Source organism: Pezoporus wallicus, unplaced genomic scaffold, assembly GCF_028554395.1.
Source record: "Pezoporus wallicus isolate ANWC-B61680 ecotype Strahan unplaced genomic scaffold, APGP_CSIRO_Pwel_v1 contig_8705, whole genome shotgun sequence".
Lineage (NCBI taxonomy): Eukaryota > Metazoa > Chordata > Aves > Psittaciformes > Psittacidae > Pezoporus > Pezoporus wallicus.
In genome coordinates, this window is record NW_026638439.1 from 2494093 (window position 1) to 2518962 (window position 24870).

Consider the following 24870-nt stretch of genomic DNA (forward strand, 5'->3'; position numbering starts at 1 on the left):
CAATGGAAGCTGACTACACTAATCATAACCTGTCTGGCTCCTGGTGCGATACTGTGATAAAAGATACCACATCCCAAGGCTTCTGCACTTTAGAGATGAGATCTCAAATGCATGGTTATATTTAAGTGGTGTTACAGATACTACTGTTCATCCATAAGAGGAGATACTTACCCAAGGCCTGAGGATATGCTGGAGAACCTCAAAGGATTAGAAGGAGGCTGTCCACATATTACATATACGATCACATCCCTCCCCTCTGGAATCTGACACTGACTTTGACAGTTTCTGCTGCTCTTATTTCAAAGAGCTGCAACACTTTTTGTACTCTCTGTATTTTCCACATTGTACGGGCAGATCTTATGCTCCTGAGAACTCATAGGCCTCCCTTCCAAATCACCACAAGACGTTCTGCCTTGAACACCACTGGCTTGTCCGGGTCAGGAGTCATGCCTGTGACAGCTCTATCGCTGCCTTCTGCAGCTCCCAGCTCCCCAGCACGCTCGTGCCTGCTTTGCAGATGGGGGCGGGTAGCCATATGCCAATGCAGTAGCAATTTCTGACTCACAGTCAAAAGCATCCAAAAAAAGTCGGCATGCAGGATTTTCTGCCATATGGAGCAATTGCTACTTGGATTTTTCCTCTAGCTGCGTCTCATTAAGCAAAAAGGAAAGAGAAAGGGGAGGACATTCTATTCTTCTTTACAAATCTTGTCCCAGAGGTCATCTTCATTTCAAAGACAGCGTCCGTTCCTGGTACCTAGAAAACCAAGGTGGAGCAGAAGGAAGCTGTAAGAATACAGGTGATAGAGGACAGTGTTCAGTCCAATTCAACAGGTTTTCTTTAAGTCTTTTACAGTCTGAATATGGCTTCTTTCAGGGAAGAGGGAGGAATATTCAGAGAGCTGAGACTGACTGGTTCTAGTGGGCTCAGGAAGACCACAGTAGAAAAAGAACCACACGTTCCATTAAGTCTGTAATGCTGCACTCCAGTAAAGCTATTTTATGACCTTCATACACTGCTGCCTTTTGAAGGTGTCACTCAGAGCACTTCCCTGGTCCTTGCAGTGTTTTGCTCAATATAGGAGGTTTGTTTAATCTGAGATTTCACAGAGATTTTTCCTTTATTTTTCATAGAAACCAATGTGGCATTAACATAATGCAGACATTTGTGCTTTAACTTTACAGAGCTGATTATCGTGGCTAAGGTACAAACAGGAAAGCAATCAGATACAGGTTTAAAAGTTATAGAGACATAGAAACCTCAAAGCTGCTCTGCTTCTTTACGGTCTTCTTCAATGTATAAAGATGTTAGGAGGAAAAAGGCTCCTCCAAAGACACCCACAAAAGCACAGACAATGAAGCTGTACTGCATGCTCCGGAAACTCCACAGGGATGAGCAATCATTCTTGGCCTGGATTGCATTGGAGATCTGGGGGTGAACAAGGCTGACATTAGTCTGGGATAACACCATCATCTTCTCTTGGTTTAAACAGTGTGGTCCTTGAAAAGCATAAAACCAAGCAGCTAGGGATGACAAGTCTGATACCAGTGTGTGCAAACCCAGATCCCAGTGTACATCACTGCTGTCTGGCTTCCGTTTGGTCAGGGAATCTCAGGTTCTTTTATCCTTCCAGTGCCTCTAGTCACAAGTGTAGGAAATACTGCAACCAGTGTTTATAATGTTTCATAAACACCAATTCATTTTAGTGTTTTCTAGCCCATCTCCAGATAACTAGCACAGGACAGACATTTGGCAATGACCCTTAGCATTTCTTTATGTAACTCATTAACTTTCTATCTCCCTAATCAGCATCAAAGGAGTAGAACCAGGGGGTTAGCGTAATACAGGCACAAGCAGCAACACTCATTATAAAGGGAAGAGCTGGAAATGACTGAGACAAGGGTGGAGTCTGCTTTTGAGCCAAAAGGCATTTGAGGAGTCATGGAGTGACATGATGAGGAACTGGGAAGAAAAAGCTACCAGGAACTGCTTTTTGCACTGGCTGAAACACGAGGTTGTAAAAGCTATAAATGATAGACATGGCCTTTGTTTTTGTAGACAGAAAGAAAAGCTGATTTCAAGCAGCTCAGTAACCCTTAAGCCTAAACAAAAGGATGAATGTTGAATGCAGTCATTTTTATTCCCACATTTGTTCTTGATGGCTCGAATATGCTATGAGACTTGAAATACACAAATATGAGACTCTTCAATCTTTGCTGGGTTTAGTATGATTATTGATGACAGTTTAGGTAGATAAGAGCAAGATCAACTGTAAATGGGTACCTAGGGACTACAGCAAGCATAACAGCCAAACTACACACCTAATGCATTTGATTTTAAAATGCTTAGTAAGAAAATTGCTGAAGCACAAAGGGAAGAAAAACAGCCTCTGAAAAAGACTATTCCCTGGCTCTCCAGGCAGTTTTCAAGCTAAAGGGTTAGCTGAAGCACCTTAGTAAACAACAGCAAAACATGACTGCAGAAGGTTTGGCATTTAATCACCAGCTGACATGGCAGAAGCATTCCAGAAGACAGCGTTGTGTGCATTGCACAGGACCCCACTTGGACAGACAGCAGGTTTATTCCTGGATTTCTTGTGTCAGTTCTTTGCAAAGTCGCAAGGTTGCCTGAGGTTAATCTCACCTGGATAAGTTTGGTTTTGTCTTCACACTGTTGGGGTAGCTACTTAAGGCAAGTGCACGCAAGGTGTGCATCAGAAGCGTTCTGCACAGTTATCAGGGCATGCAGCAGCACGTGAGCAGCAAGCCCTGGTTTTGCCTGCTCCTCAAAGATGGCAAAGAGCGGTGGGCAGGAGATACAAACACTTTAATCTTTCAGGCAGAAGGAATAAATCAATGCAGTAGTACTTCAGCTTTTAAGCTCCCTCCCATTTTTATGTATCATTTCAGCCATTTTTCATCACACAGGAATGTCAGATTTTACATTCCCCTGTGCATACAGGCAAATCCATGCCAACAGTTTCCTAATACATATCAAAGAGCAAAGCGGCCTCTTCATTTGCCAAAAAGAAAGGGAGACAGAGGAGGAATCTCCTGGGGAGGGAGGGCTCTTCTCTGCCAGGCAGATTACACAGCTGAGACTCCATTTTTCACCCACCTGAGGTCAAGGGGGCTCTCCTGGCTGGCTGGAGCTGCAGCTCACTTAGGTATTTCTGTCTGGCCCTAACCCTAGCACTGTGAGCATGGGACAAAGAGCAAGTATTCCTGAGGTGAACTTGTTAAAACCAACTCCCATATTAAAAAAACACCCTTTTAAACAACGATTCCCTCTCCCATGTCCAGTAAAGCAGAAAAATTCCAGTCAGTGGTCACTTGGCTGTTGTGTGCGGAGTAATGTGTCCTGAATCAAAAATAATGAAGGAAGGAAATGGCACTGACAGATCCCATCCACTGGAACGAAAACCAAAGGAGAAAACAGTTCTAGGATGCTTTGTCCAGAAGCCTCGTCTTTAGGTAAATGTAGGAAGGGCAGAGAAATCAGGTCTCAAGCAATATCAGAATCCAAGGGGAAGGTAATTTGAGACCAGAGCTTTGAATGCCAAGTAGTATCAAAAGGCAACTGTTGCAGTCACTCTTGTTCTGATTTTCAAGAGACCACTGACCAATTGCAAGATTTCAAACTTCAAGATTTGAAGCAAAACTCTTTGTCTTTATGGTATTTGTTTAATTCCATGAAACACCTCAAAAACTTAGCAGAAAGTGCTGAAATCCAAATACAATACCCATGACACTGTCTTGGCAAAAATAAATGTCTGCAAAGACAGTTGGGGTTCTACACACCACGTGGAACTACTCACACCTGTATGTATAGGATTACATTCTACATACCTGCAGTGTGCCAGGAACAGAAGTCTCACACAAGCAGAAATGTTTAGAGAAAATGTCTCTGTATTCTAATATCAAGGCCATCAATTTGAGCAATATCTAGTTTTGGACCAGGAAGTGCCTGCAATTCTGTGTGCGTCTGTCTTCCAGTCTGTACACGTGTTACCGTAAGGAAAGCTCAGTAAGCAGGGAATTCACTTACAATGCCAATGAGATATGGGCTGCCTGCATCTCCCAGCAAATGGCTCACCAAAATCTGCAGGGCAATAGCTGTAGACTGCCGTCTGGGTGTCACAACATACTGGAACAAAGCACAGCCCATGAGAGAAGGTGTGTTAACAAGAGTGAATCTCACAAACGCCCAGCATCCTGGAGATGAATATATTTGGGTTTATATCTTTCATATTCAAGCACTGTTTAAAAGTTCGGAGACAGAAAAGTTATTCTGAGCAAAAGAGATTGGGATGTTTTGTTAGGGAATAAAAATAACATGCAAGAAGGCAACACATGATGGGGAATGACAATAAAGCAGGAAAAACCTGCCTCCCTTTGTAGACTCGCAACAGCTTGTATGGGTTCACTTGGCCATGCAACTAACAGCAGCCTCAAGCCAGTAACCCTTGCAGCCATACTGATCTACTCATAAAGAGATTCAGCCTCTGAGAAGAGCCTCTTATGACACTGCATCAGCACGCATGGGGGAAATGGGGGTACCTGGAACCTGAAGGAGCTGCCATGGCTGTAAGGAATGTTGGCTGAGACCTTGCAGACCACATGAAGACAGAGGGAGGGGACCTAGCCTGTCAGACCAAGAGGCAGTTGATGGTGCTTTGATGACAGCAGTTTGCTGCTTGCCATCTGAGGTGTAGCCACTCTAGTAACAAGCCCTCAGACTGATCATGCTTTCCCCAAACCCCTAAAAGACAAGGTCCTGTAAACATGCTTCATAAGGACACTGCAAGCATAGCCTCCCAGTAAGCAAGGCAGCCACAGCACTTCACTGCATATTGTGTAGCTGCACAGCAGATGCCTTCATGTTTACAGCTGATTGAGAGGCAAAAAGGTTGCTATAAGCAATGCAGCCTGATGTATAGCCACAAAGGAAGAAAGTCCTTATCATTCAGTCAGCATCTTGCTTTGCCTTCAGCTCCACAGGTTGCAGGACAAATGAATTCTTAGCTACATTGTCTGGCTAGTAGTGCCACGTGGCAAGAAAGAAAACTCATTTTCATGTCAAAATAACATGTACAAGCAAACCCAGGCACATTATCCGAAACCCTGCAAGCTCACATGGGAAAAAAGGCATAAAAGATATTTTTGTTGTTATCCACAGCACCCTTCAGTCAATGCGATAGCAGCAATACACAGAACCCACGGGCTTTCAGCAGGATGAAACACAACTCCCAAATAAGATTGCCACTGACTGAGTAGACAAATCTAGAGATTCACCTGAGTTCCATCATTTTCCCAATAAAACACTTAGTAACATTTAGAATTCAAGAGATCCAACTCGAAACAAACCCCTGGCAGGGTCTGCTTCCAGTGGGAACACACCACTACAGAGCTCTGCTCCACCACCCCACTTGCTGCTATTTTACTTGTACTTAAACACAAAAGATTCTAAAATGAATTCAAATGAGGGCTGTTGGTCTCTCAGGAGACAAGAACTTCCTCCTCCCTGGATTCACATGGATCCGGGGCATGGCAATGACAGTCACAAATGATTTCTTGCAGGCTGCAGTATGATAAGGCATTCTCTAAGCAAGCTGAGACTCAAGTGACCGAAGCTCCCTGCAGACTTTGCAGTTGGGTTCAGCAAGGAACTGAAGGGGTGTGCTGACAGGAATCACCTGCCTTCCTTTCCCCATCACGTATCAACAGTATCTAACGCAGGGATGTCGCCTTCCTCTTAAACAATGACAGAGGAGAGAAATAAAATGCAGATGTAAGAGTTTGAAGAAAAGTGAATTGAGAAATTTGAATGAGTGTTGTCTGAACTGAGGAAAGAAAGAGTGTTAATTGTAATAGTATTTGGATCTGTTGGGAAAATGCAGTGATTTCAAAACAAACTGAAACGGAAGCTCATAGAACATTTCAGTTTGGAGCAGTGGCTGTTTTTCTGCACCTCGTCACTGCTTCAAGAACAGCTTTCGTCCCATAGGGTAATTGTTTGTGACCATTCTTTGAGAGTCAAAGAAGAAACAAAACCCTCTTGCTGCTGGCTGGTGGCTTCAGCAGGCAACCAGTTCACCAATGCTGACTGCAACGTCCTTCACTGAAATTCCAGAGTGCAGGAAATGGACATGTAGAGAGCAGCACCGAAGAGTAACTTGAGAACATAACACAACGGGCAATATCAGCAGTGCTTTGCTGGAGAACCATGAAATTGTTTCATTCCTTCATCTCAATCAGAATGTAAGGAAAGGTTCTTCAAGCTACAAAGTGTGAGGCTAAACAGGCTCACAGCAAGAAGGCAAAGTCACGCCTGTGACTGTAGTGCTTCAGACTGTAGTGCTTCACTAGTACCTTTTGTCACTAGACAGTGCTATATACTCTCACTTCCTTTTACATGGAAGATTGTAATAGATGTACGAGTTTCATCTGAAACAGTACATCTCCTTTCTGGGCTTACAATGATCTTGGACTACAGCACCACCCCATCAATATTGTCACTGGAATCTTGGCACAACAGTTCATTGCACAGATCACATCCCTGACGTTAGCAGGACACCAGTACGGGTACGCTTACTTAGAGTTTGTTCATTTCTTCCTAGAAGCTGGAGGTCCTGCTGCCCACCAAGATGCAGGGTTATGAACAATATTATGTTATAAAAGCTGAAAACCCCAAAATATACGGAAATAGTTTCACAAGCACTTACCAACAGTATGTCTGTCACAACAGCCCAGTTTACAGACAAAAACAGCTCTCCAAATGCAATAAAGATCTGCAAAAAGAAGAAAGCAGTAACTATACACACTGCACTGACCTTCTTTGTTGTGAAGCAGAAAGCAGGCTCACTGACTGTGCTTACCTGTGTATGAGCTGTTGTACATACCCACCTAATTCCATACGTCTCTGCCTATACTTACAAACACTAACTTCACCTTAAAATGGGAGAAGAGCCAGAGAAGTGTTCCTCACAAATCACAGCAGAAGAGCCAAAACAGAAAACATATAGCACCCTCCCAAATAAACTATATTGAAGTGCTAATCCAAGAAGAGGAAAGCAAAAGCCTACAAAGAGAAACATTCAGCAGAGGGTTTAAAAATGCTCAAAGATCTCCCTTTGGTTGGATTTCAAATGAAACCAATAGAACACCTCCATCCAGTGCAAGTACCCTTAAAGGCTCCTTCAGAGACAGAGCCTCAAAGCCCTGGTGCCCTGTGGGAATTCCCTAATTCAGCATAGATGGAGATCCTGCCATCAGGAGGAGGCAGGGCCCCCAGCAGTTCTTACAGCTGGGGTCGGAGAGAAGATTAACCCTTTCAGCCAGCCCTGGACTTCCACTTGAGCAGGCTGTGCAGACTGATCAATACCTGAGGAAAGCATCAAAGCTGCTCTATGAAGCTGGAACAGCTCTAGAGAGCACAATCTATTTAGTGACACAGGCCAGAGTCAGATAGCACCTAGGAAATACAAGCCATTGTAACAGGAGATGCCAGCATCTCGTTTGGAATGGTCTTGGTAAGATGTGGTATCTGGTTGATGAAAAAGCACAGTAGCAAACCATCAGATGCTTTCAGAGGGGTAGTTTACACTCTTCTAAGAGCCAGACCTGTTGTACAGCTTCCTGTGATACCCATTCCTCTCCTGTGTTTTTTGCCTGTACTGTTCATGGGTTTTCTTCTCCAGACCAGTCTGGAGAAAAAGTTCCTTGAAGTCCAGAGATATTTAATATAGACCATTACCCAGATTTTCCTTCAAAATGCTTTACATAGATTTTCTAATGTGCAGCTGAACCTATTCCTCCATACGTGATTACTTTTCTTCAAGTTTTATAGGAAATATCACTGGTTTCATATACTCCATTACTGTCTTAGTTCTTGGATTCACACATTCCACTACCACAGCCTTTCCACTGGTACAACTCTGGCAGACACTGCCTTTGAAGAGACAGAAAGCAATCATTCTTCTGCAGTTCCATGACTGCTGCAATAACAGTCTAGAGACCACAGAAAGGATGCTACATGCCAGCCTTAGCTGGAAAGCAAGTGACACACCTTTTATTAGGAAACTCTGGGCCAAACACAGAATGAAATGTGTCTGTTAGCATGGGTTGCAGTATCACACAGCTCTGCTTTTTGCCAAGCCACCTGGCAGTAAGGACCAACAATGTCAAATCCTTCAGCCACCAGAGAACATTTGCCCTTCATCTTCTTATTTCAAGCTCATATTCTCTGAACTACCTCAGAAGGCCCAAATTCATCAAGGACATTCCTTTCTTTTAGCCCTGCTTTACCCTGCCCTGTTTCCATACAAACAAACGTTCAATGTGCTATTGTTGAGCTCAGAATTACAGCCTGTGAAGCATCTGAAGCAGTACTCACAAGGGACTCTAGGCAAATGCAGCAGTGCAGCTGAATCCTGCTATACAGCAATAATGGCATGAACTTGTGTAAATTCTGACACTTGTGCCGTAGCAAGAGATAGCGTGGCTCAAAGTGAAACAGGAAGGAGACAAAGGACAAAGAGATCTACTTAAATCCCGGCTGGCATTTCAGATGCAACAAGATGCAAATACAACAGGTAGAGCAGAAGGTTTTGAAGACTTCCAAATTGTCCCTAGACACCACCGACATAATAAATGACTACCTGCCCTCATACATCAAATGAGAGGTTGGCCTATTTCCCTTATAGTAATTTTGTGATATTTAGCTCTTTTATAAAGTGTTTCCAGTTTTCCTTTCTCTTTAAGCAGTTTTCCAAGTTATTTATTCTCCACAAGCCCCTAAGAACAAGAACATGTCATGCCCAGTGCAAGAAAAGAAAGTAAAATTCATCTTTGGGAAATAAGTTACGTTTTGAATCTAAAGTTTGAAGGAATAAGAATTAATGAAAAATTATCCATGATAAGAAATGGGCCTCAGAGCCCAGACAGAACTGTGCTATTTATTCCATCCAGAACTGTGTTAACATTAGAGACACCACTTTGTTAGCTTGTCTTGTGAGGACTGCAGTTGTAGGGTCACCAGAAAAATTTAATGCAGACAGTTTTGGAAGGTAATAAATCATTCCACAGATTGTATCAAGGTATTATTTCTAAAACCAGTATCAATTTTATACTTTCCCCTGCAGAAGAAATGCAATAGGGTTGAATAGCTGGTATTCTAAGCCATCCAACTGCAAAACAACTGCAATCAGTACAGAGGAGAGAGCTGTATGTTCTTTTCTCCAAAACAGTTGAAGGCACCCTGCAAGCACTGTGCTTGATTAGGGAGAAGGGCTGAGGATGGCAGGAAAACAACACACGAATGCTCTATTTAAAGTCCATCTTTCTGTTCCTACCATCTCTCAATACTACTCATGCCATCTCAAGCTCTTATTTTAAATAAATATTGAAAAAATAATATAGAAAATGTTTCCATTAAAGCTGTGCAATCATGTTTGTGGTGTGTCCATTCCAATCTGCTGATTGTACCTGCGAAAGAGTGAAACCTATTTTACTGCTGTCACCTTCACTAGGATCCCCAACTTCAACAGACAACGCTTGGCTGGTCTTGAAGTAGATACAACCACTCTCCACACAAGTTGGTCTCCAAAGGACACAACCGGAACAAATTTTAAGGTGATTTTGCTTTGTACGCGACAGTTTACATTCATACCTAAAGCTAATAAGAGGAGAATTAGATTGCAATCACTGCCAGTGTCAAACACACATTCTGCTTAAACAGTCACACACCTCAACAACAAAACAGGCAATCAGTATGGCTGGAGCATACGTGGTCAGCAATTCCTGTCTCCTCAAAAAGAACCATACCAGGCAGAAACAACAGCTGCAGAATGCCTCCTTCGAAGGCAAGCTGCAGGCCAAGTCTGCACCCTGATAGAGCATCACCATCAAAGATGAGTCTGTTTAACTTACCGCAACACCAAATACCCACCCAGTCCCAGGGTTCAGTCACGACTTCCCAAAGCACCTGCTGCACTGCAGAGAGCACATCTTTAATCTTGGTTTGGAGACAGGAACAGATTTAGACTGAGATAACACAGCCAGGTAATTTTACTCTTGTCTTTTCAAAGGTAGTCTTTAAAATCAGGAACTGGGTGTCCAGAAAGAGGAGAGGAATCTCATGGCCTTTCAGCCCATCCACACCAACAGAAATGCTGGAAGTCCTGCCATGTTTCCATGTTAACTTGAGAATTCTCATGCTTTGAAACACTTCTTCCAGCTTTGGCCATAGCTGATTAAACGTGCCTTGTTCCCTTTCATTATCCACTCAAGCCAGTGGAAAGCACCACACAGAACCCCCTGTAATTGCACACTGATGCACAGATGCTTTTTTGCTTCAGCAGCTTCTGTGCAGTGAAGTGATGGAGACAGGTTTGCTAACATCAGTGTGCCTGAACACACACACTGACTGTGTGTGTGACTAGTGAGACTGAGTAGACAGGGACTGGGGAGCCAGATTCCAGCTCGTGTCCTACACAAATGGAACAGTTGTTTCAGTGGGACCTTCAGATTAGCCACACCAGCTGGCATGCCACTCCAATTCTCACAGCAGCCTGACTAGTGTCAGGTCTTGTTTAGAAAGCAAGGAGAGACATGGCTGGTGCCAAAGAAGGCAATGGTTAAACAGCTGTAGTTGTAAAAGTGCTACAAGAATCAGGCATTTAGATTATGTACAATTTATTACCACTGCACATTGGTGACATTATGTCTCGCAACACCTGAATCAAGCACATCACACAAAGGACAAAATGGCAAAGCCTCTGGTTAAAAGACCAACTGGTCTGTCCATGGGTACAGACTTAAGGAAGCTCAGAATTGAGGAATTAATTGAATTAAGGAAGTTCAGACACGTCCCAGTTCAGAATTCCCTTCCAGATAACACCCTGCTTGAAAACAGAATGCTGTTTGCAAAGCGAGAACCATTTTAAACAAATTGCTTTTTATCACTCCTAATAAAAGGCATATTTTGGTAATTCAAACCCAATATATTGATTTTCTCATCCAACACTGGCAAACGCAACTGTTGTTCTCCAACTTTAAAGACAAAAAAAGAACTGAACAATGTACTCAGAGCAGGACTACATAGGAACCTGAGAAGCAGCAGAAAACGGCTAATTCTTTTGGCACTGGGATCTCCACTCTTGAATCTAACAGTAATCTTCAATTCCACATTTTGCTTTGTGCACACACAGTATCACAGTATGTTAGAGATTGGAAGGGACCTCGAAAGATCATCTAGTCCAATCCCCCTGCCGGAGCAGGAACACCTAGATAAGGTTACACAGGAATGTGTCCAGGCGGGTTTTGAATGTGTCCAGGGAAGGAGACTCCACAACCTCCCTGGGCAGCCTGTTCCAGTGTTCCGTCACCCTCACTGAGAAGAAGTTTCTTCTCCAGTTGAAGTGGAACCTCTTGTGTTCCAGTTTGTACCCATTACCCCTTGTCCTGTCATTGTTTGCCACTGAGTAGAGCCTGGCTCCATCCTCGTGACACTCCCCCTTTATATATTTATAGACACTTATAAGGTCACCCCTCAGTCTCCTCTTCTCCAAACTATAGAGACCCAGCTCCCTCAGTCTTTCCTCATAAGGGAGATGCTCCACTCCCTTAATCATCTTCGTTGCCCTGCGCTGGACTCTCTCCAGCAGCTCCCTGTCCTTCTTGAACTGAGGGGCCCAGAACTGGACACAATATTCCAGATGGGGTCTCACCAGGGCAGAGTAGAGGGGAAGGAGGACCTCTTTCAACCTACTAACCACCCCCCTTCTAATACACCCCAGGATGCCATTGGCATCAGACATTCAAATCCATTCATTTTTTCCCTTGGTCTAAAGGTGTTTTACCACAGGAATAGACATTCCTGAGCAGTCAAAAGGAAAACCTCTGTAAGTGTTATTCTTAGAAGCAAAAAACCCTGCAAAGTACCTTTTTGCAGGGAACTGTTGATTACTGTAATTAACTTTACCTGGATCACTCTTATTTATGTTAAACACGGTAATTGCAGCTATAGAGTCACAGGGAAAAACCTTGGAGTCTTTCCCTTGCTATTTCAAGATTATAGTTAAAATAAGGTTTACATTCAGCTCCCCCTCACAGGGATCTTTCGGAACTATTTGTCATTCCCAGCAAGTTTTTGTTTTTCCCTTTACTGAGAACAGAAATTAAGTGATTTATACTTCACTTTGCATTGCCAGAAGCTTGACTTTGAAGATCAGCTGGTGATTTAGGGCTTTGAAGGGGATGGCTAAATTATTCTTAGCAAGAACTGTGCGTACTGTACAGTCACAAGTACACTAGTCTTTAAGTATTCAGAGAGCAAAAATAAATAAGAATACTAAATCAGGCACATAGCATTAAAAATTAACATAAGACTGAGGCTTCCTCTAACTGCATTTTGGATAAGGAACACTCTTGCTTCCTGCAGGTAACTACAGAGGCTTACTGCTCTCTTCTGTAGTGTGGGCAGACTGTAGGTCCTGAGGCCAGTTTACAACGCTTTGCCTGCCCCCAGGATCCCAGAAGACATTTTGCTAATGACACATATACTGGCACTTACAAAAGCGGAGAGGATGCTCGTCTTGGCCGCCATCAGAGCTACGTGGAGACACAGAGCAGAAATGAACATGCTTGTGGCACAGATCAGAGGATCAGCTTTATTGTTTATCTTCCTCAGTCTTCTTGCTGCTTCTGCCCCAGCAATGACGCCAAACATTCCTGTCCCAATGGTGATGCCTCCAAATATCAGGCTGGTGACAAAGTAAAGGATGCTGTTGAGCACAGTAAGACCATACTGTGGGGGAAAAAAATGGTGTTAGCTTAGACCTTTAGTTACAGAGAAATCTTTAAGGGAACTTGAATTTCATTCCATTTGATGATCTAACCCTCCCACTCCTTCTAAATGGATTTCATCCCAGGCCTCAGTTGAAGCTATGCCTCTGCAACTGAGGCTTTATCCTGTGAAGCAGATATTTTTCCAATTCTAGAGTAGCTGTTATGCACCTAGGCTCAAGGAGGACTCTTGGTATGACCTGGCTTGGACATCCAGTGATTTAGGAGATACAGTCATCTTGGTTACCCTGTGAACCAACCTACTCAGTCATCTCTAAAACACAGATGGAACAACTCTGTATCACAATCTGCTGTCTTGGAAGAGATCCTATCACGTGGAATTATATACATCTAAATTACAACTCTTTAGTTAGCACAGCTGAGATGAGTCACTTCACTTCTCTGACTATGGGAAACACCTACCACTTCCCAAAAGAGTTCAAAGAGTATGGAATAGCTAACTAGTGGGAGGTCCACCTAGTATTTTCTAGATGCAGAATTACAAATGTCACTCAGCTTTGTGGGTCTGCAAATGCAAATGTTCTCCAACAATGACAAGTTCATGTTTTAGAAGTATTTGTTTGAATAGCTTTGAAGATTCAGCTTCCAAAAGGACTTCCACAGATGCTTTTCTCTGTCCCAAATGAGATCCTAACAACAAAGCAAGTCTCTTTCATCAAGACCAGCAATGCCACTGATTGTTTCATGCATCGTAATTCTCCCGAGGCAAACGGGGACAGGAGAGCTGTGTTCTGAGTGCAAGTGCTTCTAAATGTTTCAGAGTGCTAAGCTTTCTCTGACTGCAAAGCAAAGTAACCAGCTAGGATGTGATCTATTCCTTTAAACTATATTGCATCTATTGTTTAATGTCTTTGTGGCTGATAAGGAAGAATTCAGTCATTCTATCAGAAACAAGAAGTACTGCTATACAAGATAACAAACTTTAAACGTATTTGTTCTTCAGGATTCTGATCCATCACTCACTACAGCTTGATAGTGAATATATAGATTGTCATGAGAACTTGTCTTAGAGGTTTGCCCAGGAGAGGCAAGTTCCAAGGTGACATTAGCTGACTGAAGCATTTGTGGCATTCTGTTTAGAATACTCATGTGTTATAAACTGCAGCTGAAATAAACCGACAGCTGGAAGAAAAGGGAACAGCCAAAACTAAATCCAAGCACAGCTCAATTGACAGGAAGTGGGAAGGTACACAAGCCTAGTCCTGGGGAAAAGCTCCAACGGGATCCTTTAGGGTCTGAAAATGCTCACTTATCTGTCCGATCTCTTCAAACTCTCTGCACAAAGACCTGAATAAAAACTTCCTACTGCCTATTTATCCACCTTGAAGGGATTGAGACACGAGTCAGCCCTGGTGCCATCCGAATTTGTGTTTCTGGGGAGCCTAAGTGACCCAGCCCTGATCCTTAAACAAAGCTGCAACTGCTGAAGAGCCAGAGGGGAAAACGTACTTAAAAGTATCCCTGAGCAGTCTGGGACTGCACAGCTCAGTTCATCCAGCACCATGAGCTGCAGGTCTGACATGGTTGTTTATGCTGTGTTTCTTTACATCCCCCTGGAATATCAGCCTAAAACCAGCTTTATGCTGCTTCTGGCACTAGTTTATGCCAAGGTTATTTTTAAAGCATTCTGAAAGAAGCAGTACATGAGGTTAAACTATCAGGTGTTCCATGAAGACCATGTCTGCTTTAGCAACACTATGTGGAATAATAATTCAGAAGGTGGATTAGAAAACAAAACATAGACTAACAACTTCAGCTTAGCAAAGGAAGCATTTAAACTGTATCTGTTAACAGAAACAGCCAAGCAGATTAAACTGTTCAGCTTCCCTTCTCTGCCTACCCTGAGTCAGACTCCCGAGTTCACTCCCTGCCTCAGCATTATTCACTATGAAGTAACATGCCAATGGTGGCATCTGTGCAAGGATGATTACATTCTCATTGAAGGAGCTGTGGATGACTGCTCAATCCATCTGGTTACACTGCAACTCAGAAACCACTTTAGAGTTGAGTCGGTTATTCCATTGTAGAAAAGCAAAAGAACACCATTCCCACAGGACACACTCAAGGTATGATTACTGCTTTTCTCTTTAATTGTCTTTACCTGGAAAGACAATGTAGTAAGTAGTTAGCTCTTGGAAATCCATTATGAAGGCAGAGACAGATTAGGGATACCACCAGGAGAAAGGTATGGAGGCCACTGGTAGGAAGTCAGCACAGAGACGTGTCCCAGTGCTCACTATTATTGAGGGTAGCCATGAAGACTCAAGAGGAAGACCAAATACATTTTTCTACTGTGGATAACACACTGTAAGGAAAAAAATTCTCATCCTAGCTGAGGAAAAGGAATCTCCAAAAAAAATGTGTTATGATCACTTTAAAGTCCTCTCCTGTTGTGAATTCCCCTTTGCCCATTGAACTTTATACTTATTCATGAATCTTCCTTGATCTGTGAGCAGAGCTCTGCTGGCAGTTACTCACAAGACCATATTATCCTGTTTTGATGTAGCGATGTGATACTACATCAAATTCATCAAGCTGCTTTATGCTGGGAGTCACAATGACTGTGGCCAGCACAGCAGGAGTTGTAAACACACACTAACAAGAACATAATAGGAAAGTTACCAAAACACAGAACCTAAGCACAGTTAAATGGGTGTTTAAGTAGCTTGCGGTGCACAGTCCACTGTCACCTGAAGTCTCCTTGCTAGAGCTGCCCCTATTTTCACACAAGAGTTCCTGTTACTGCTTCTTTCTACTTTATTAAATAGGGCTGACAGCATCTTTCCACTTAATTGAGTGATTGTAAACAAGCAAACAGAGTGTCTCAGCATCCCTGAAAGGAAGGTAGTACAACATTCATACCCAACTGCCTTCACAAGAAGTGTTCACAGTCACATCCTGCCTTCTGTCTTTAAATAAACTGGGATTTAGCCCTGTGCAGTGTTCCCAAGTGTGTTTCCACAGCTGTGTGCACCTCACCTGTTAGAAGAATTGCATGTCTCTTGGAGGCACGGTGACACAGTGCCCTGGACAAGCTGAGCCCTGTAAAGAAACAGCGGTACCCACATTCCCAGTGCTCCAGTAACAAAGGCCATGGCAGTCAGACCCAGCGAGGACCAGACAAAACTCCAGCTGAAAGGCAAAGAACAAAATGAGAGATACTAGAAATAACTGGGTGTGAGGAATAGGGACAGCCTAACTCATTTAGACTTCTTATAATCAAAATGCACTCCCTTGAAGATACAAACTTTGATGACGCTTTATCTATGAACAGGAAAACCCTAATTAGAGTGAGGAATATGACCCACTGATTTCATGTTAAATACCATGCAGATTTCATTGCCAACTTTTGCTAAAAGAATTGCTGGGAAATTTTGGATAGCAGAACTGCAGCAGCTGAGAGCGGGCAAGAATGTAGCTGCTTAGTAGGTAAATGGAAGTGTTCTATGTGCAGGTCTAAATGCCTCAGGATGCTTTTGTTTGTGTAACTGGTACAAATGAGAATAACATCTGGGTTTTCCGAACTGTTCAGACGCAGCAGCTGAAGCATTCCTTAACTCTGCTCGAGTCTGAAACCAGACTCTCAGTCTGCACAGCGACTTAGCAGACAAAAGTTCTCCTTTTTCAAAACTGCCCAAATCTTGCCTCTTTCCTGCCCTGCTCTAGGAGACAACTAACTTTTTACTGGCCTCTTTCTGCTCAGTCCTTTAGGAGAAAGTCCCCTTTGAGGTCAGTGGGGATGTATGAAATCTTAAAACTAAGGTGCTGCAAATCACCAAGTGACCACCAAACTGGTGGATTCATTAAGATGTGAACCTAATTCTTCATCTTCTTGACATAAAGGGCTCTTGGACTTGATTGGAAGTGGAACCATCTGGGTTTTGGCAGCATGTCCTAATGCTTTGGAAATCCTTCGCTAAAGAAAAACTGAAATCTGTTTTTACTGTATTGCTGGAGGTTATAAGGAACATCCTTGGGGAAGAGCAACTTTGACAGTAGTCTCGTTGTTGAACTGTCAGAAGCGTTCATTTATGATTCAGGAAACTTCATTTTTTACTCACTTCAGCCTTTACTGCCTACAGATTGTGATGCGACTGCATCTCTGGTGTACTTCTGGCTGCACACAGGATGCAAATCTAGTTGTCAATTAGAATCCCCTAAGGAACAGTCCGCAGACAGCCAAGGTCCCAGGAAAGCAAGTGTTTAAACCAAAAGCGTTTGAAGGGGAGCCCGGGGAGCAGCCTGCGGGCACCGGCAGCGCAGAGCCGGGTCTGGCGCAGCTGCACAGCGGCACCTGCTGTTCCCAAACCGGAGCCAGCTCTCCCTGCCCGGCCCTGGCCGCGGCTTTCCCGGCCTGCAGGGTAACGGGAGAGGGAAACCTGCTGCAGTCTGTACTCGACTTTGTCCTGCAGGGCAGCTGATGTTGACTTTGATTTTTGTATGGTTGAAAGGAAGAGGCCATCTGCCAACCGCAGGTTAGCTGCTCAAAACACACCTACGACAGCTCCATAAACCAGATCAGAGTCCTATAAAGCCTGAGCTTATTCATCAGAGGCACAGCGGGCTCACAAATACCATAGAAAGACTGCCTGAAGCATGCTGATCCAACCTTCCTCAGGCACTAAGAATGGCACATAGAGTCAAATGGTGGACTTTTACCAGTCTAGCTTACCCTAATGTGTTAAAGGAAGAGGGAAGGGGAAACTTAGTAGAAAGTAAAGCTGGATTTAAACAGGAGCACACTCCCATCATAACTCTGCCTCCTTCCCCCTCCAAAGAGGAAAACAGCAGACACGAGAAATGTTTGATCTCCTGTGTAGCATTCATGTAAAAGAGCGGATGCTGTTTCAAGCATCTTCTACACAACATGCGACACAAAGGAGCTGAGTGGGATTTGATGACCACATTTCTAATAAGGGAATGGTCATTCTTCAATGGAGAGGACGTTTGTTACTAAAATCACTTACTTCTTGGCAAGTGAGATGACATCCTGACACCAAGTAGTCTTGGCAGTTCTGCGTACTCCTGGCTTCTCAGCTGCTACTCGTATTGTGCCAGAGATGCTCAGTGCTCTGTGTGCGGCTGTCCTTCTCTGGGTCCTGTGAGGGACCAGCAGAATCAGAAGAACAAGCGCTAGACCTCCCATGCAAGGAGTTATCTGTAGACACAAGCAAGGAGAAAAACATGTGAACAAAGAAAACTGTACTGTAATATTCCAGCCACAAGTGCAAGAATCAGTCATGCAGCCATCAGCGTTATCTGCATAACTTCAGACTGTTATTCCAGAAAACATTCTTCCCCCTTCATCATGTATCTGCTAATTCATTTTATAGATAACTTTGGAGGATCTGACAGAGTACTTCCAAAGCACTAGGTGTTCTCTATGGAGAAACATCATGATGACATGACAAGAACAGAAGGTACTTTCACATTCCTCTATTTGAGGTCTTGATGCACTGACAGCCATTCCAAGTGTGTCCTCAGGTAAGAGGCACATCAGCACCTGCCCTGGCTGCTGTACAATTTAACCTACCTCCTCCATTCTGCAAAAACTAGGCTAAAATTTTTCCTTTGTCCTGCAGGCACAAGGAAAAACACCAAATTCATGACTAAGAACTCTGAAACACCGAGTTCATGACCAGTCAGACAGTAGAAGATCCTTCCACTCTTCACCTCTAACATGATGAACATAAGTAATCCCAACCCCAGAGATGATTCTGATTTTACAGTGAACGGCTCAGCCCCACAAGTGACAATGAGTAACTCACCCTGAAGGCCCAGTGCCAGTCACCAGTGAGACTTGCCATGCCAGCTGCTAGGACATAGCCAAGGCCACTGTAAGCAACAAAAAGGAATCAATCATCAGTAGGCACCAAGGAATTCTTGCTGGCTGAAATGACGTCTTGCCAGCTAAGGAGAGCACAGAGAAGCAGTCTCTGAGAGTTTTCAGAACAGATAAACAGAAACAACTCATAGTCTATGGTCTTCAAGGCCAGGTTGGAAGAACCTTGGGTGGCATGGTTTAGTGTGAGGTGTGGGGGCAGGGGGGTTGGAACTAGATGATCTTAAGGTCCTTTCCAACCCTAACTATTCTATGATTCTATGCCAATTTACTTGCCAGCCAGTATTAAAAAGGGAGTTTAACCTTCTCAAAGCGACCTGAGCTGGTGGCAGCAGTGTCCCAGGTTCCCCTTGGAATAAATATTCTGCAGAATGACACTGCAAACCCAGATCAGATAACCCATAAAGCAGTTCATTATTGGCTCTTTTCTGTGCTAGCCACATGAATAAAACCCTACAGGAATTCCTTTAATTTTAATCTGCCTTCTGGGCTCAGCCTTGGCTGCCTGCTTTAATAAAGAGTATGTGTCCAAGGCATAGAAAAACCCTTCTCCTCTTCAGACACTGTCAGTTTAACTAAAAGAGGAGATGGAAGGGCCAATTCTGCCTTGGGAGGATTTAATGGGGGGTTCTTGACAAATTTGTCAAGTAAACAAATATCTGAAAGCTTTTGTCTTCCAAAAGCCAGAAATGAATTACCTACCCCCAGGCACAAGTTTCTTTTAGAGCTGATTCAATAGTTTATTCAAAGCCCACAGGTTTTCAGAGTTCAGATTCTCTCTAAAAAATGTTGGGGGGAAAAAACCTGATTTTTCTTCAAGGTAAACACAGAAATAAGCCTAACCAGCTCTATTTCAACATGCTAAGCAAGGGACAAATCCTTTTGCAAGAGCCAATCCAGATATACATCAAAATAGATCTAATCAAGGCTCAAGGCATATTGAATGCCTGGTGTGGTCAGACAGAATTTCAAAGGTCAGTTACCAGCAAGAAAACCAACCTTCCCACCGGAATGAAGAGGTAGAAGATAGACAGCATTGTGGTCCTTTTTCCTTCCTCAAACAGGTCTGCAATGATGGTAGGTGCTATTGTGGAATAACTGGCCGTGCCAATGCCAACTAGTCCTCGTGAAAGAAAGAATATCCAGTAATACTGTAGGGAAAAAGACACATCACAGTCCAAAAAATGCCCATGCAAGAAAGAACATTTGCTGTTAGAGAGATGCAATTTAGTGAATCAAATGTATCAGAAGAAATAATAATTAACTGCCTTTTGTATATCTGCATTCCCTCCACTCACACCTGCTTCCCACAGCACTGGGACAGCATCCCACTGCTGTCCTTTCTCCTTTCTACACAGTACTGATTCCTTAGAGGGACACCCAGAGGGAATGACAGGATATGGTCAATAGAACACAAGGCTGATGAACAAGCTGCTACACTATAAGGTCATGGTCAACAAACATTCAGGACATAACTAAGATCCCATCAACCGCAACAGTAATGGGTGGGTTCTTCGTTGCCTAGGCTGAACTCCAGCATCCCATTAAGCTTTCCTGCACGAAGTCCATCTAGTTCAGATGGGGAGCAAGTGCTCATTGACAGCTTTTCCAAATGCAATTAGGTAAAGACTATTGACTCCTGCAGGACATACACAGATTATTTTCATAGGACTCTAAAAAAGCAACTTACCAATTCACTGATGAATGAACTGCTTAATGTGACACCAGACCAGAAGAAAATACCAGCTCCGAGGATGATTTTCCTATTGTACCGGTCACCAAGGTACCCAAAGACAGGGGCAGCCAGCATGTAACACAGGATGAAGACTGGAAATCCAAGAAAGATCAAAGACAACATGAGTCAAATTATCTTCCTTGTATGTACTCCTCACCCCTCAGACAAACTCAGGTTATTTTGGGGGCAGAGGTTAAAGGCTCAGTTTTTGAACAAGTATGTAGATCGATATTTAGAAAAAGATGAATGTAGATTACAATATATATATATATACACACAAAAATGAAACATATGGGAATTGCTCGAGTTCTGTATTTCTTGAGAAATTTCTTCATCTTTAATGATTCACATAGTGTGGGATTCCTGAAGTACACAACTCCGGTCTTCCCTGAACCAAAGACATTCAGGTTTGCATTATAGTCAGCCTACCCACAAGTGGAAGCAAGCAACACCACACACAAGCAGGAACTGGAAGAAATAAGTAGATTGTGTTTCAGGAACAGGCCACACAGATGCAAGGCAAAGCAAACTATCCAAACTGAAGAGATTTTATTACCTGTTTGCAGCAGACCTGTATCCCCATCACTGAGCTTGAAGTATTTCTGTATGTCTAACAGGATCCCTGCAACAGAGTCAAAGACTGAATGATCCTGCTCATTCCTTGTAATTCCCTTCATTTGCCAACTCAAAGCTCTATTTCAAGAACAGGGCTTGCAAGAGCTGCTGCACATAGATGTAAACCATGAGCACAGACACACAGAGAATTACAAATCCTTACCGCTAGAGATAAAAGTCATGATCTTCCACTATGGAGGTCTTACAAGAGTCAGTTTAGCCACTGTTTCAATTACAACTGTTCTGTTTCTTTTGTACCATTAGTACATAAGCACAGAAACAACTTCCAGTTCAAAGCTTAATGGACACAAGTGGAACAAAACAGTAGCAAAGTTTTGCAGCCAGCTATCGTCATACAGCTAATCCTAAAGCATTACTATTAACCTTCAAATGTTAAGATGAATTGAAAATCCTTCTGTTAAGAATACCTGTTAATATTTTCAGTATATACAGTATTCAAATTGGTGCTTGTTGGATTATTCAGGATTCAAATGGCTACAGCCTTCATTAGCCAAGAGTGGCCGAATCAGCCCATAGCCAGGGAAATACTACTGGGATTCACACTGTGGTCCCAGTTGCGTAATTCTGTTCGTATTTCCCTGCCAATTTTGCAGAGATCGGATGAGCTATAGATAACTGGATTTACACAGTAACATTTAGTGGTGACAATGACAGAGAAACATCACTAAGAGCAGTCATTTCTATTGGTGATAAAAGGCTGACAGAAACTCCATCTTGATTTCTAATCATTCAATAGCTGTGGAAAAAGGTTGGAAGAGATGTCCAAAGCCAGACGTCTCTCAGAAGAGAGTCACAAGCAACAAACTGATGGAAGATCCATGGGTCTGGCACTAGTGGATGCATGAATGCTGTGAGACAAAACAGTCATTTTCATCTCTACATCATGGCAAGGGTGCAGATCTACCACCTCCCCTAGCTTCCATGTCTACACTATAATCCTAAAAACAAAATAGCAGAAGAAACTGCTGTAAATAAGCAGAGTTCTACTCTGATATTGAACAATATAATGTAAAAAAGAAACTTGTCATGCAGCTTCAGTTTTGCCAAAAATAGTCAAAATCAAAACTTCTTAAAAGGATGAAGCCACTCCTGAAGGAAACGAGTTGTGTGTAAATTGTCTGCTTTGCTCCCTATAGCTGATCTGCACACAGCAGAGCGCAGGGGGGTGTCAGCAGGAGGTCCCTACTCTGCTCCTACATGGTTCCTGCACTCAACTCCACAAGTAGCTTGTTTTCTGTGTGAAGACTGATGCAAACTGTCTCAAAGCCTGTGAGCAAATCTGCCCGGAAACCACAAGTTTGTAACTGCCACCAGTTTACTCTTTAACAAATACTCAAGCCTCTCCCTCACTTCCCTGTTCACTTCCATTTAACAGTGTGCTCATCCATATGGACAGCCAAGGCTTCAGCACTACCCCACCTCTGCTCTGGGGTGAGGTCCCTGTCCCTGAAGGTACCTCATTCAAGGAACTGAGCATATCAACATAGGCACTTCACAAACCTTCTTGAGAACTCTAAGCTCTTAGCATGTACAGGAACTAAAGAATACTGCAAAGCTTGGAATGAGCCACACGACTGCTTGCATTTAAGACTTCCTCCCAGGAAGCCTGTTGTTGCTTGAAGGTATTTTCATCCTCTCCTGTCCCTTACCCTTCACAAAATCCCTTGACAACAGAACTCCTACACTGATGTTTCTCACTAACAGTCCTGTAGTATCATTCAGCATGGACTCCTACTTGTTTCCTTCCCTCTTACATGTGTGGTTAAGAAGTATTCTAAAGAAAATAAGCTTAAACTCCTAAACCCACCAGCCTCTCAATGTAGAGATATACTCAGTCTTCAGTTTCTGAATGGTCTTAGTAGTAAAAATAATGAATTACTCTACTGTCACCACATATTAATTCCAAATTTAACAATCCATCCGTTGGGTTTTCTTCAAAGTTTTGAAACATTTATGATTTCCAGGCCACACGGAAGTAAAATACAGCAAGCTCTCAACAAGTGTTTCCTCTTCATTTACAAATCAGATCCCTGGAAGCATGGTACATGCTTAGGGGTAATGTTAAACGTAAGAACTGACACAGAGCACAATTTACATAGAACCCCACACTCGTCTGGGTTGGAAGAAACCTTAAAGCTCATGAAGTTCCAACCCCCTGCCACGGGCAGGGACACTTTCCACTAGAGCAGCCTGCTCCAAGCCCCATCCATGGGAGGAAAACTCAGATTCCCCACCAGTTTACTAGGAGCAATGCCCTGCTGTTATGGCTAGGTTAAAAACAAAAAAAAATTAAAACACCTAAAAAACACATTCTGGAAGAAGGATATTATTTATTAGAAAACAAGGTGTAAATTTAGTAAGTGACGCTTAAGGAAGTGGATCTCCATCCCCTTTACACTCTTCATTGCAGAAATCACACCACGGGCAGGTCATGAGGAAGTTAAGCTTCCTCTAAACAAACTTGCACAAAGACAACATAGTTTTGTACTTCTAACAGGGAGACTGGCATCACTATTCTATCTAAGGCTGTGAGGTACTAGAATGGGTTGCCCAGGGAAGTTGTGAATGCTCCATGCCTGTTCAAGGCCAGGTTGGACAAAGCCTTGGGTGGCATGGTTTAGTGGGAGGTGTCCCTGCCTGTGGCAGGGGGGTTGGAACCAGATGATCTTAAAGTCCTTTCCAACCCTAACTACTCTGTGATTCTATTCCTCACATAAAGGAATGCCATATCTAATCTAGTAGAGCCAAAGGAGGCCTGGTCAGCTGGTGTATACAGTAAGGGGAAGTTTCTTAGTCAAATCTGCAGAATCCAGACACAAAAATAGACCAGTTGCTCTCTATGCTAAAGTATGGTTGTAAGAGACAAAGATTTAAAAACATGCATCTTAAGCATTTAATAGATGAGATGTTTATAAGCATTCTACTAACCATTAGAAACTAAACCATCATTCATTGGTCTTCCTAGATTTATAACTGGGTATTTAATTCAAAGTATGACCAAAAGACTAATGCAGGTAAGCGAGAAAGATCAAAGACAGAAAGCACACCCTTATTTTAGAACGCGTGTGTGACTATGGTGTAAACAGAGCTGCTGAAAGCTTATGTTTCTTTTTCCTTAGGAGAAAATAGGCTCTCACCTGGTACAAGGAACCAGTCCATGAAGTTGATTAAATTTGTGTAGCACAGCACAGCAGCTATCAGGTAACCTCTCTTTGCCAGACTCTTCCTTGACACAGACACAACTGGATCTTGTCTCCCATGTGCTGCAGTAGCTCCGTAACTCTGCTCTTCAGGAGGTGGCTGCGACTGCAAGCTCGTGCTTTCATGTGCCCTGGGGTTGTGCATATTTCCCCGTGCAGATAGATGAAGTATCTCCTTAGCACACCAAGCTATGAGTCACTTTTGGTTTGGGGCTCTGAGGAACTTCAATCACTACGGTCATTTCCGGCTATGAAGTCCAACCACTAAAAACTGAAAGGAAATGGTCCTTCAGTTCCTATTTTACAAGGACTTTGCAGAGAAAAAAAGCTGCAAAAGCAAAAGCACTGAAGTGCTGTACCCTGAGGACAAGGAAAAGTAAATGTAAACAGCAGCAAAATATTCCATTGTGCATCCAAGATCTCGAAGTGCATGACTTTGCAAGGATCTCACAGGAACTGCATATGCAAAATAAGTAATAAACTTCACTAATGTCTCAGTGAGTTGCCAGAACTAAAAACGGCTTTTCTAGAGAAGAGAGTTTTGCTAGACAAGGTACCTTTGACAGTCATTTGCTTACACACACTACTTAG

At 43.1% G+C, this 24870-nt stretch overlaps 1 protein-coding gene across 1 annotated transcript; it reads right to left on the bottom strand.

Annotated features, from left to right (window-relative positions):
- Window positions 1-600: 600 nt before the first annotated feature.
- SPNS3 (SPNS lysolipid transporter 3, sphingosine-1-phosphate (putative)) lies at window positions 601-24436 on the bottom strand. Its single transcript, XM_057410779.1, has 12 exons — window positions 24217-24436; window positions 21000-21065; window positions 20399-20535; window positions 19708-19859; window positions 18635-18701; window positions 17834-18024; window positions 15846-15998; window positions 12574-12763; window positions 6725-6790; window positions 4048-4146; window positions 1260-1428; window positions 601-756 (listed from the first exon to the last, which is right to left on the bottom strand). Exons 1-11 carry the CDS (start codon window positions 24422-24424, stop codon window positions 1261-1263), a joined length of 1497 nt encoding a protein of 498 aa, XP_057266762.1. The 5' UTR covers window positions 24425-24436; the 3' UTR covers window positions 601-756; window position 1260.
- Between the last annotated feature and the right edge of the window lie 434 nt (window positions 24437-24870).

Bases quoted from the DNA above. Each gene is read 5' to 3' on its own strand.
- SPNS3 (XM_057410779.1), bottom strand. From the start codon at position 24,424: ATGCACAACCCCAGGGCACATGAAAGCACGAGCTTGCAGTCGCAGCCA. The intron at 18,702-19,707 runs GTTGGTTTTCTT...TGTTGCTTACAG, and splicing joins CTCTTCATTCCGGTGGGAAG to TGGCCTTGGCTATGTCCTAG. The intron at 6,791-12,573 runs GTAAGTGCCAGT...TTCTTTTTGCAG, and splicing joins CGAGCATCCTCTCCGCTTTT to ATCTTTATTGCATTTGGAGA.